This window comes from Heptranchias perlo, chromosome 20 (assembly GCF_035084215.1).
Source record: "Heptranchias perlo isolate sHepPer1 chromosome 20, sHepPer1.hap1, whole genome shotgun sequence".
NCBI lineage: Eukaryota > Metazoa > Chordata > Chondrichthyes > Hexanchiformes > Hexanchidae > Heptranchias > Heptranchias perlo.
In genome coordinates this window covers 24,140,735-24,154,272 of record NC_090344.1, presented here as the reverse complement: position 1 = coordinate 24,154,272, position 13,538 = coordinate 24,140,735, and the positions used below count along the sequence as shown (strand labels likewise).

The window sequence follows — 13,538 nt, the reverse complement described above, 5'->3', positions numbered from 1 at the left end:
ATCTATTCAATGTCTCAGCATCCACAGCTTTCTGCTGTACAGAATTCCAATGGTTCACAACCATCTCAGTGAAGAAATTATTCCTCATCTCTGTTCGAAATGGCCGGCCCCTTATGTTGAGATTATAACCATTAGTTCTACACTCTCCAGCTAGGGGAAACAGCGTCCCAGCATCTGCCCTCAAAGAATTTTATATGTTTCAATGAAATCACCTCATTATTGTAAACTCCAGAGAACATCGGCCCATTTTACTCAATCTCTCCTCACAGGACAACCGTCTTATCCCAGGAATCAATCGAGTGAACCTTTGTTGCACCCACTATAAGACAAGTATATCGTTCCGCAGGTAAGGAGGTCAAAATTGTACACAGTACTCCAGATGCGGTCTCACCAAACCGGATATAATTAGAGCAAGAATTCCTTTTCCTTGCACTCCAATCACCTCGCAATAAAGACCAACATATCATTTGCTTTCCTAATTGCTTGCTGCACCTGCATGTTAACTTTCTGTGATCCGTGTACAAGGACACACAAATCTCCCTGACTATCAACATTTCGTAGTCTCTCACCTTTTAAAAGATATTCTGCTTTTCTAATCTTCCTACCAAAGTGAATAACCTCACATTTCCACACTTTATACTTCATTTGTCAACTTCTAGCCCATTAACTTAACCTGTCTGTATCACTTTGCATCCTCTTTGCGTCCTCCCCACAGCTTACTTTCCCACCTAGTTTTGTATCGTCAGCAAACTTGGATACATTACACTCGGTTCCCTCATCTAAGCCATTAATATAAATTGTAAATAGCTGAGGCCCAAGCACTGATCTTCACAGCACCCAACGAGTTACAACCTGCCAAGACGAAAATGACCTGTTCATTGCGACTTTCTGTTTTCTGTACGTCAACAAATCCCCAATCCATGCTAATATATTACTCACAATTCCATGAGCCCTAATCTTGTTTAACAACATTTTGCGTGGCAACTTATCGAATGCCTTTTGAAAATCCAAATATTCTACATCCACTGGTTCTCCCTTATCTACCCTGCTATCTACACCCTCAAAACCTATAATGGAGTTGTCAAACACGATTTACCTTTCATAAAACCGTGTTCCATGTGCCTAATCATATTATGAGTTTCTAAGTGCCGTGATACCACGTCCCTACGAATAGATTCTCCCAATTTCCCTACTACTATTGTCGGGCTAAATGGGCTGTAGTTCCTTGTTTTCTCTCACCCTCCTTTCTTGAATGGCGGGGTTACATTTGGTACCTGCCAATCCATGGGGACCTTTCTAAAATCCTGGGAACTCTGGAAGGTAAATCCAATGCGTCCACTTTCTCTGCAGCCACCTCTTTTTAAACCCTAGGATGTAGGCTATCAGGTCCAATGAATTTGTTAGCTTTTAGTCCCATTAATTTATCCAGTACTTTTTCATTACTAATCTTCATTGCTTTAGGTTCCTCTCTCTCATTAGAACCTTGGTTCCCCAATAATTCCGGTATGATTTTTGTGTCTTCTCCTGTGAAGACAGATACAAAATACTTGTTTAACGTCTCTGCCATTTCCGTTTTCTCCATTGTCAATTCTCCTGTCTGTCTCCAAGGGACCCATGTTTACTTTCACTAATCTCTTACTTTATAGACACTTGTAGAAGCTCTTACAATCCATTTTAATATTTCTTGCTGGTTTACCCTCATTCTATTTTCTCCCATTTTAACAATTTCTTGGTCATCCTTTGCTGATTTCTAAAAACCCTCCTATTCCTCAGGCTTACTTCTCTTTTTGGCAACATTGTAAGCCTCTTTTAACGTAATACTATCATTAATTTCTCCAGTTAACCAAGATTGCACCACTTTTCCGGTGAAGTTTTTAACCCTCAAGGGAATGTAATTTTGTTGAAGAATTATGAATTATGTCTTTAAATGTTCGCCATTGCTTATCTACCATCATATGTTTAATCTAATTTCCCAAACGTTTTTAGTCAACTCACCCCTCATAACTAAGTTATTGGTTTTGTTTAAATTTAATACCCATGTTTCGGACTGAATGACATCACTCTCAAACTCGATATGAAATTCTATCGTATTATGATAATTCTTCCCCAGAGGATCATTTACTATAAGATTACTAATTAATCCTGTCTCATTACATAATACTAGATCTAAAATAGCCTGTTCCCTTGTTGGTTCCTCGACATATTGATCTAGAAAACTGGCTCGAATGCATTCCATCAACATAAAACAGCTCATCTTGAGTTGATAACATGATGTAAGCACGATGGGATGACTTATGACTGGAAGACAAGGCCAGATCTGCCATGTGAATTAGATGTTTGCTGCAAACACGGAGAATTAATGAAACCAAGACTTCCCTGCAGAGCAGGGAGTTGGAAAGAAAGATACTGGGCATTGATAGGCGAAGGATTTTGTCGATAGCAGGATGAATAGAGAAAAGGATCTCAACTCCCTGCTTCTTTTCTACACTGATAAATATAGACAAAAATCTCATCCCCATGCTTCTTTCAGATAATGAATGTCTTAATGCTCAAAAGATTACTGATCCAAGCCAATTATCTCCACTCGCACTTTCCTTCCAATCTTGCACACGTTGCTTAGCTTTGAAATTGTGCACTTTTTCACATTGCGATTCAATTTGAAGAAAACGATGCTGTCATCAGCTAGTGCTGTTCAGGAAATGGAACACAAGAAGATACATAAAAGGCTAATGATAACAGTGACTGTTCGGACACTCTGAGCTACAGATACAGGTCGGCAACATTTAAAGTGTCAGGCAACAGATCTTTTCCAAATCATGACAGAATTGGCAAGAAAACTACATGCAGACTTTGATCAGCGGCACGACTTTCGAACAGGAGGCATTTTACAGAAGGCAAGAAAGTGCATTGTGTATCGCTCTTATGGGTTGTAAAATTGAAGAATGATGGGCTGCTGGCTGTTCAGGCAGTTTTCATTCAAGCAAGCAGACCAACGCTGCTTTTCCTACTTGTCCCTTTGAAACTCACTTCACTTTCGCCCCAGACAAGTTGCTCGCACAAAATGGAATTTACTGTTAGAACATGAAAGATTTGTTCAGACAACGACAGCCCCATTTTAAACTACTTTATCTCCAGCTTCCTCTGCTCCTCCAGATGCCGGTGAAATAGATGTTCAAAGCAAATACTGCGACTTAACGAGAAAAAAACCTTAACTGGAAAGCAGGGGAGGGGGAGAATGATGCTGGGTGTTGAGAGACGATGGATTTTGCAGATACCTGGATTAATAGACACAACGACGTCATCTCCCTGCTTCTTCGGATACTGAATATCTTAATGCTAAAGAGATGTTCTCACTGCCCCAGGCTCTTTTTCTCCTGTCGCATCTCCCACCAATCTTGCCTATGTTGCTTCGCTGTGAAATTGTGCAATTTTTCACACTGGGATTCCATTTGATGAAAACATTGCTCTAATCAGCTCGTGTTGTTAAGGAGGTGGAACACAAGGAGATATATAAAAACCTAATGATATCACTGCCTCTTCGGACAGTGTGAGCAACAGTTAAAGCTGGGCAATATTTAAAGTGTCAGGCAGCAGGTCTTTTCCAAATCTTGACACAAATGGCAAGAAAACTTCACGCAGCCTTTGATCAGCGTCATGACTTTCAAAAAGCTGACATTTTATACCGGCATTCCACACTCTGGACCTTGAACCTTCCCCTCTGATTCTCACTATGAACCGGAGGGATTTGTTTTGAGACAGGATGTCCCAGCTCTCCACCTTTAATGGGACAAGGACAGGACCAGATGGGCAGAATGGCACTGCTTTATGACATCACTGCAGTGCCGAGAAACCCTGCTCGGTATGTGAGTGTTTGATTGGGCGGTGTAGAGGGTGTGGAGGGATCTTAACTCTGTGCTGTCCCTGCCCTTAGAGTGTTTGATGGGACAAGGCGAGGGAGCTTTACTCTGTATCGAACCCGTGCTGTCCCTGCCTTGAGAGAGTTTGATGCGACTTTGGAGAGGGAGCATTACTCTGTGTCTAACCTGTGCTGTAGTTATCCTGGGTGTGTTTGATAGGGCAGTGCTGAGGGAGCCTTACTCTGTATCTCACCCGTGCTGTACTTGCCCTCGGAGGGTTTGGTGGTACAGTGTGGAGGGAGCTTTACTCTATATGTAACCCGTGCTGTACCTGCCCTGGGAGTGTTTGATGGGACAGTTGAGTGGATCTTTAGTTTGTATCTTACCAGTGCTGGACCAGCCCCTGGGAGGGTTTGATGGTACAGTGTGGAGGGAGCTTGACTCTATATGTAACCCGTGCTGTACCTGCCCTGGGAGTGTTTGATGGTACAGTGTAGAGGGTCTTTAGTCTGTATCTAACCCGTGCTGTACCTGACTGGAGAGTGTTGACAATGGGTGCTCACCTCGATGAGAACAACACTTAACCCGAAGATGAAAAGATAAACCCATCTGCTCCTGCCCTGTGCACAGACGTTGGGAGACATTGAGTGTCCCTAACACATTTAGACAATGCCCATAATCAAATTTTGATCACCTCCCTCAGATCTCCCCTTACCGTTCTTTGTTCTATGAAAAGAGTCCCAGTTTCATTAGTCTCCCCTCATAACTAAAGTCTCTCGTCACTGGTATCATTTCAGTGAATCTCTTCTGCACCCTCCCCATGGCCTTGACATCTTCCCGAGTGTAAGATCCCCAAAACTTGACACAATATTCTAACCACGGCCTGACCAATAACTTGTACAGGTTTACATGACCTCTGTCCTTTTGTACTCTATGCCCCTGTTTGTGGAACCGAAGATCACATGTATTTTTTCAACCACTTGATCAACTTGACCTCCCACTTTTAAAGGTTTGTGTATCTGAACACTTCGCAGGTTTTCGAGATATTAACATAACATGGCTACAATACATTGACATTAAATATCTGATATAATGTGTATTATGGGAAAGAGAAGTTTAATCTGAGTTAGAAACTCAAACAGGCGCAGACAGGTCGCCATGTCAACACGAATCAGCCATTCCATTCCACTGAATCGGCGAGTTGGAATCTCGAATCCGATAAGGGGAAGGAAGAGGAATTCGTCTGTTATTAACCATAATGTAAACCTAAACCAGAGTGAGCAATATAGTAGATCAGATTGTAATGTGTGATGCTTATTTAATGAATATGAAATTTTATCTCCTGATGTCAAGTAGCATACAGGGTAAGATATGGCAGAAAAGGAAAGCTCATGTCAGACACCGAGAGCTCAATAATACAGAAAGCCTAGAGGAGTATAAAAAGTGCAGGGGTGAAATTAAAAAGGAAATTAGGAAACCAAAGAGAGAGCATCAAAAAATATTGGCAAATAAAATCAAGGAAAATCCAAAGATGTTTTATAAATACATTAAGAGCAAGAGGAAAATGAAGGAAAGGGTAGGGCCTTTTAGAGACCAAAAAATGAACCTATGTGTAGAGGCAGAAGATGTAGCTATGGTTCTTAATGAATACTTTGCTTCCGTCTTCACAAAAGAGAGGGATGGTGCAGACATTGTAGTTGAGGAGAAGGTGTGTGAAATATTGGATGCGATAAACTTAGTGAGAGAAGCAGCATTAAGGGGTTTAGCATCTTTGAAAGTAGATAAATCACCAGGGCCGGATGAAATGTAACACTGTAGCAATGGTAACACTGACCCTGGGGCACAGCACTGTTTACATCCCTCCAGTCTGAAGAACATCCATTAACCACTACTCTCTGTTTTCTGCCCTTTACACAACTTCCTATCCACACTGCCTCATTCCCGATAATACGGGCAGTATTAATTTTATCAACAAGCCTCCTGTCCGGCATCTTACCAAACACCCTTTCACAATCAATGCACACAATATCCACTACATTCCGTTATCAGTCGACTTGAGTTATCTCAAATGATCCATGTTGGCTGTTCTTAATTAACGTGTTTTTCTAACAAATGTTGAAATGCTTGCTCAAACTCATCTGGTTTGATCTGTTTCAAAACGCAACAGAAAGATCGAGACGTCTTCTGGAGTTTAAGATAAATTAGATTTTAAAAATTACGTTTCAGACAATGACGGACATCTGGGCTGAGACCCGCCCATTCTGTGCCGCAACTCCCGCCCCTCACACACTCCGATTGATTGGAGCACCAACTCACCCCACACCCGCTCACCCCTCCAGTCAATTTCCGCTCTTCCTATTTGTCCGGAACTCTCCTTAATCACCATGGCGGGATTAGTGTTGACACTGACATCCTGAGGTGCAGTTCGAAAATAAACCTTAATTGAACCCGTCAGTTGCAACATTTAATAAAACGAAATTAATAAAAGTTACCTTAAAAAATAATTTCTGGAGTTTACCAAAGTGGTGGAGCGTCTGCGCTGTATGTTTGTGCCAGTTTAAATGGCACGAAGAGCTGGGGTTTCAGTTAATTTTATTTTCCTTGGTCCAAACGCGCTCCCGCTGCTTCCAATGTCTTTGCTTCTCGTCAAGATGTTAAGACCAGCAATGGCGGCTGCAACACCCAGCATGCAGCGCGGTACAGATTGTGCCCTATCTGAAACGGTGGAGCCCAGCGCGCAGGCGTAGTCTGACTCATTATCGGGCAGTGTGTCCTGAGCATGCGCGGTCAGTCGAGGCTGCGGGAGGAGCGCGTTCGGTGCAGGTGAGAGGATCGGAGCAAGAGGATCAATAAACCCCGGGGCCCGGGTCCGGGCTCAGGCCCAGGCTCAGGCTTCACAAACCCCGAGTGCGGCCCCAGACCCGAATATAAAACAGTGAACATTATCCCCCCTCACTACCCGCCGGTTTCCGGTTTCTCCCGTTTCGCTCCGGACCAACTCTCAACAAAAGGCCGCGGCCCCGCGCATGCGCGGTGTAAACTGGGAATTCTCAGGGAGCGTCTGTAAATAGAGGAGAAATGGTGATCGGTCAGGGAGCGTCTTTAAATGAAGGAGAAATTGTGATCGGTCAGGGAGCGTCTGTAAATGAAGGAGAAATGGTGATCGGTCAGGCAGCGTCTGTAAATGAAGGAGAAATGGTATTTGGTCAGGGAGCGTCTCTAAATGAAGGAGAAATGGTGATCGGTCAGCGAGAGTCTGTAAATGAAGGAGAAATGGTGATCTCTATATCTTTATTCATCCAGGGAGCTCTAGCTTTGGATGCTATTCCTTTCCTCCTCGTGGGAATCGGTCTACTCTCTACCAAACCCACTCCTCCTTGAAGGCCTCCCATTGTTCAATCACTGTTTTGTTGCCAATTTTTGATACCAATCCACCTGGACAAGATCCCTTTTTAACTCATGAAATTAGCCCTCCTCCAGTTAAGAATTTTCACATTTGACTGTCCCCTGTCCTTTTCCATAACTGTTCTAAACCGAATGAGATTATGATCATTGCTGCCCCACTGAAATATGCTCCACCTGCCCCACTTCATTCTCCACACCGAGCCCACTGCTGTACTCGCATTCACTCTCTCACATTCACTCTCTCACATTCACTCTCTCACATTCACCCTCTCACATTCACCCTCTCACATTCACCCTCTCACATTCACCCTCTCACATTCACCCTCTCACATGCACTCTCTCACATGCACTCTCTCACATTCACCCTCTCACATGCACTCTCTCACATTCACTCTCTCACACTCACTCTCACATTCCTCTCTCTCCCTTTCACTCATGGTTTAGGGCCACTGAAAGATGATGCGATGTGTTTGGATTTCAGCACAGGAGGAGGGAGAGTGTGTGGGACAGGGATTTACAGCTTTGAGGAATAAGAGAGGAAAGAATGTTCCATGGAATGTAGAGTTATCTGATCTGAATTTTTATCCTGTACTTACAGTGATAACTTTTATAAACTCCTTTTACAGGGGATGAGAAGGGGAGGATTTGCAGACAGGAAACTCAAACCAAAGATCACGTCAAGATCTGACAGAGTCATTTGATTCATCAGGACTTGAAGATCATCGGCCTTTGAATGTGGAAGGAGAAATGTTTGTCTGTTCTATCTCTGGGAGAAGATTTCAAACATCAGTGTGAGTGGAAAAGCACCAAGACACACACACCCGAGTGAGAGTGTTCCAGTGCACTGACTGTGGAAAGAGCTTTAACCAGTTACATAGCCTGAAAAAACATCACACCATTCACAGCGGGGAGAAACTGTACACGTGTTCTGTGTGTGGACGAGGCTTCAACTGATCGTCCAACCTGGAGAGACACAAGGACACCCGGACCACGGTGAAACCGTGGAAATGTGGGGACTGTGGGAAGGGATTCAATTACCCGTCACTGCTGGAAACTCATCGACGCAATCACACCGGGGAGAGGCCGTTCACCTGCTCCGTGTGTGGGAAGGGATTCACTCAGTCATACAGCCTCCTGATGCACCAGCGATTTCACTCTGATAAGCGACCTTTTAAGTGTTCGAATTGTGAAAAGAGGTTTAAAAGCAAAAGTAACCTGCTGACACACCAACGCATTCACACCGGGGAGAGGCCGTTCACCTGCACCGTGTGTGGGAAGGGATTCACTCGGTCATCTCAGCTTCTGTCACACCAGCGAGTTCACACTGAGGAGAGGCCGTTCTCCTGCTCCGTGTGTGGGAAGGGATTCACTGGTTCATCCACCCTGCTGACACACCAGCGAGTTCACACTCGGGAGAGCCCGTTCACGTGCTCCGTGTGTAAGAAGAGATTCACTCAGTCATCCCACCTTCTGTCACACCAGCGAGTTCACTCTGATGAGAGACCTTTTAAATGTTCTGACTGTGAGAAGAGGTTTAAAAGCAAAAGGAATCTGCTGACACACCAACGCACTCACACTGGGGAGAGGCCGTTCACCTGCTCAGTGTGTGGGAAGGGATTCACTCGGTCATCCATCGTGCTGACACACCAGCGAGTTCACACTGGGGAGAGGCCTTTCAACTGCTCGGTGTGTAAGAAGAGATTCACTCAGTCATCCCACCTTCTGACACACCAGCAAGTTCACTCTGATGAGAGACCTTTTAAATGTTCTGACTGTGGGAAGAGATTTAAAATCAGAATTGAACTATTGAGACACCAACGCACTCACACTGGGGAGAGGCCGTTCACCTGCTCCTTGTGTGAGAAGAGATTTACTCGGTCATCCAACCTTCTGTCACACCAGCGAGTTCGCACTGATGAGAGACCTTTTAAATGTTCTGACTGTGAGAAGAGATTCAACAGCAAAATTGATCTGCTGTCACACCAACGCAGTCACACTGGGGAGTGGCCGTTCACCTGCACTGCATGTGGGAAGGGATTCACTCGGTCATCCACCCTGTTGATGCACCAACGCACCCACACTGGGGAGAGGCCGTTCACCTGCTCTGTGTGTGGGAAGGGATTCACTCGGTCATCCACTCTGCTGACACACCAGCGAGCTCACACTGGGGAGAGACCATTCACCTGCTCTGTGTGTAAGAAGAGATTCACTCAATCATCACACCTTCTGTCACACCAGCGAGTTCACACTGATGAGAGACCTTTTAAGTGTCCTGACTGTGAGAAGAGATTTAAAATCAGAAACGAAATGGTGAGACACCAACGCACTCACACTGGGGAGAGGCCGTTCACCTGCTCCGTGTGTCAGAAGAGATTTACTCGGTCATCCAACCTTCTGTCACACCAGCGAGTTCACTCCGATGAGAGACCTTTTAAATGTTCTGACTGTGAGAAGAGATTTAAAAGCAAAATTGATCTGCTGACACACCAACGCAGTCACACTGGGGAGTGGCCGTTCACCTGTTCCTTCTGTGAGAAGAGATTTACCCGGTCATCCACCCTGCTGAGACACCAGCGAGTTCACTCTGGTGAGAGACCTTTAAATGTTCTGACTTTGGGAAGAGATTTAAAATCAGAAACGAACTGCTGAGACATCGACGCACTGACACAGGGGAGCGACTGTTCACCTGCTCCGTGTGTGGGAAGGGATTCACTAATTCATCCCACCTTCTGAAACATCAACTTGTTCACACTATTGAGTGACCTGTTAATTCACTGACTGTGAGAAGAGCTTTAAAAGCAGAAATGAACTGCTGACACATCAACACATGCTCATGGGGGAGAGACTGTTCACCTGCTCCGTGTGTGGGAAGGGATTCACTCAGTCATCACACGTGCTGAGACACCAGCGAGTTCACATATGACTGCAGGGGTCGGATTCTGCTGTTAATCCCATCCAGGACTGAACCATGTTCATTCTGACAGTTGGGGTTTGTTTCTGCTGATGTCAATAACCCCTATAACTGGGCTGGAGTTTAATAATCTGGATATCTGTTAAATAAATCAGATTTGTTTTAAACACCTCGTTGTAGATTTTAGTCTTTCCCACCTGAGTGTTTAGCATCACCTGACTGGAGCTCAGAAAGGACAATCTGGGGGGAGGATCGTCCAGTGGGAACAGAACTTCAGCCTGGACACAGTCCTTCAGGGCCACACTGAGAGGGGCAAACGGCACTTTGGTCTTTCTCATCTCTCTTCACTGAGAGCAAAGTGGCCGTGAGGCATCCAGTCTAAAAATGACTGTGGTAATTATTCTATGAAGATTTCACCTGTTTGAGTGACAGTTCTGAGTCTACCATTTAAGGCAGGCGTTAACTCATTTAAAATAAACCCGTTAAAAATAAATGAGTTAAAGTCTGCATTAAAATAGCAGAGGGAGGAGTTCACAGGAGCCTGTTAACTGCTGGTACAATTATACAACAGTCATTCGATCTCCAGATAAAGAAGGACCTGCAGTGTGTTTCCAGAATTCATGGTTTTATTGATGTGTGCGTGTTAGACACCAGGATCACTAAAAATACACGACCCGGACCATCCACAGGGTGGGGGCGATCCCGACAGTTACTCTGGGATCACTCCCACTGCGGAACTCCACCACTGACCCTGCTGAAGGTTGCAGGCTCAGGGAGTGGGGCCTCCAGGAGTGGACTGTAAGATAGCTGACAAAGATATGCTGAGGAACCAGAGGGATCCTTACTAAGGAACCGTCTGGGATTTTACCTGTCAGTGTGGGTCTCGGGGTGAATGATTCCTGACTCCCTGAACTGTCTTACATTTAACCCAGATCAGATCAGGATGAATTCAGTTTACAGGAAAATTGGGACAAATATCACCCACAATCGAGGGAGACAAAAGCAGCCATTAGAGAATCTCAGAGATCTTTGGAAAAGAAGATGGTGCACAATTGTGGGAATAATAGCAAATGTTTTTTCAGCTACGTCAGGAGTCAGAAGACCATTAAAGATGGTTTAGGTCCACTCAAAGACAGTTCAGGACAGATTCCCGGGCTATGGCAGAGCTGTTAAATGACTATTTCTCATCAGCCTACACTCCTGTGGATGAGGCTCAGATTCCAACTGTGGGATGTGCTGTCAACAATAACATCATAAATATTAAAATAGAAAGGGATGTCACTTTGGATAAAATGTGAACTCTCAAAATACTTTGTGCTCCAGGTCCAGATGATATCCACCCCTGGGTGTTTAAAGAGATGGGACGGGTGCTCTGTGAGCCCCTTGCCTGTATCTTCAACAGCTCAATAGAGTCAGGGATTGTCCCCTGAGATTGGAAGGTAGCTCACGTAGTTCCCATTTTCATTAAAGGGGACAAATCAGAGCCGGGGTATGACAGGCCCATCAGTGTGACCTCGATCAGAGGGAAGATGCTTGAAGGGATCCTAAGAGATGCTGTTTATCATCACGGGGAAAGAGAAGGGGCCATTAGAGATACTCAACACGGCTTCTGGGAAAGAAGGTCGTGTCTCACAAACTTGCTTGAGTTTTTTGAAGAAGTTGCTGGGTCAGTGGATGAGGGTAATCCGGTTCACATTGTCTATCTCAGGGGTGTCAAACTCATTTCCTTTGGTGAACCTGATCCGATATCATGACACTTGGCCTGGACCACATTCAGCAAAAGTTATTAAACTGGAAATAGATGAAGATGAACTATATTGTTACTTACGTACATTTAGATGTTGTTTACTGCTACTGCTGCTCCCGATACCTGGCGCCTCTTAGCTTGAACTATTGCACCAACATTTGGAGTAAATGACTGGGCTGAGGCCTGTCTTGGATAAAAACATGAGGACCACTTGTCATTACAGAACTGTGTGCCCCAAACACTAACCGTGGAAGTGAATTCCACAGACTGACAACTCCCTATGTAAAGAAGTTTCTCTTGACTACTGCTCTAAAACAGATAGCAGGGGTTAATTGTAGCGACTCACACTGTATAAGGTGAAAAGTGATGTTCCACAAGAATTGGTTCTGGGACCACTGTTCACAATTCACATAAATGATTTGGACTCGGGAATCGGAAGTACAATTTCAAAATTTACAGATCACACCAGATTGGCGGGTGGGGTGGAGTTTAGATAATATTAATGAAGATTGCGACCAAATACAAAATACATTAATAAACTTGCAAAATGGGTGTTTAATGCAGATGACAGTGGAGTGGAGCATTTTGGTGGCAAGAATTTGGAAATTGTGCCCTGTATACCCAAATCCAAGTCATTAATGTATATCAAGAAAAGCAGTGGTCCCAGCATCGACCCCTGGGGAACACCACTGTATACCTCCCTCCAGTCCAAAAAACAACCGTTCACCACTACACTCTGTTTGCTGTTATTTAGCGAATTTTGTATCAATGCTGCTACTGCCCCCTTTATTCCATGGGCTTCAATCTTGATGACAAGCCCATTATGCAGCACTTTATCTAACGCCTTTTGGAAGTCCATACACACCACATCAACTGCATTGCCTTCATCGACCCTCTTTGTTACCTTATCAAAAAACTGTATCAAGTTAGTTAAACACGATTTGCCTTTAACAAATCCGTGCTGGCTTTCCCTCATCCTTGTCCAAGTGACTGCTAATTCTATCCCGGATTATCGTTGCTGGAACTTTCCCCACTACCGAGGTTAAACTGACTGGTCTGTAGATGCTGGGTTTTATCTTTCACCCTTTCTTGAACAAGGGTGTAACATTTGCAATTCCTCAGTCCTCTGGCATCACCCCCATATCTAAGGATGTTTGGAGGTTTTTTGCCAGTACCTCTGCAATTTCCACCGTTACTTCCCTCAGCAACCGAGGATGCATCTCATCCGGACCAGGTGATGTTTCTACTTTAAGTCCAGCCAACCTTTCAAGTACCTCCTCTTTATGAATTTTTAGCCAATCCAGTATCTCAACTACATCTTCCTTTACTGACATTCTGGCAGCATCTTCTTCCTTGGTGAAGACAGATGCAAAGTATTTATTTAGTACCTCCGCCATGCCCACTGGCTCCCACTGCTACTTCCTCACGATAACTGGGGCTGGTGGTGCAATGCATAACACGTCTGATTATAGATCAGAAGACTGTAAGTTCAACTCCTCACTTGGCATGGATTTTTTTTTTGCAAACTGTGCATTATTTTATGGCTGTCAATACCTTGCAAGCTGTCCGACTTGGTGGTACTGCCTGGCTCCATACCTGGTAAGTGCCTTTTCAGTAC

General features: G+C 44.5%; 1 protein-coding gene across 1 annotated transcript; it reads left to right on the top strand.

Annotated features, from left to right (window-relative positions):
• The first annotated feature begins 8,179 nt into the window (after nucleotides 1–8,179).
• On the top strand, nucleotides 8,180–10,283 carry LOC137335659 (zinc finger protein 271-like). The gene has a single exon (XM_068000949.1). The coding sequence runs from the start codon at nucleotides 8,400–8,402 to the stop codon at nucleotides 9,909–9,911; it is 1,512 nt and encodes a 503-aa protein (XP_067857050.1). The 5' UTR covers nucleotides 8,180–8,399; the 3' UTR covers nucleotides 9,912–10,283.
• Nucleotides 10,284–13,538: the final 3,255 nt, after the last annotated feature.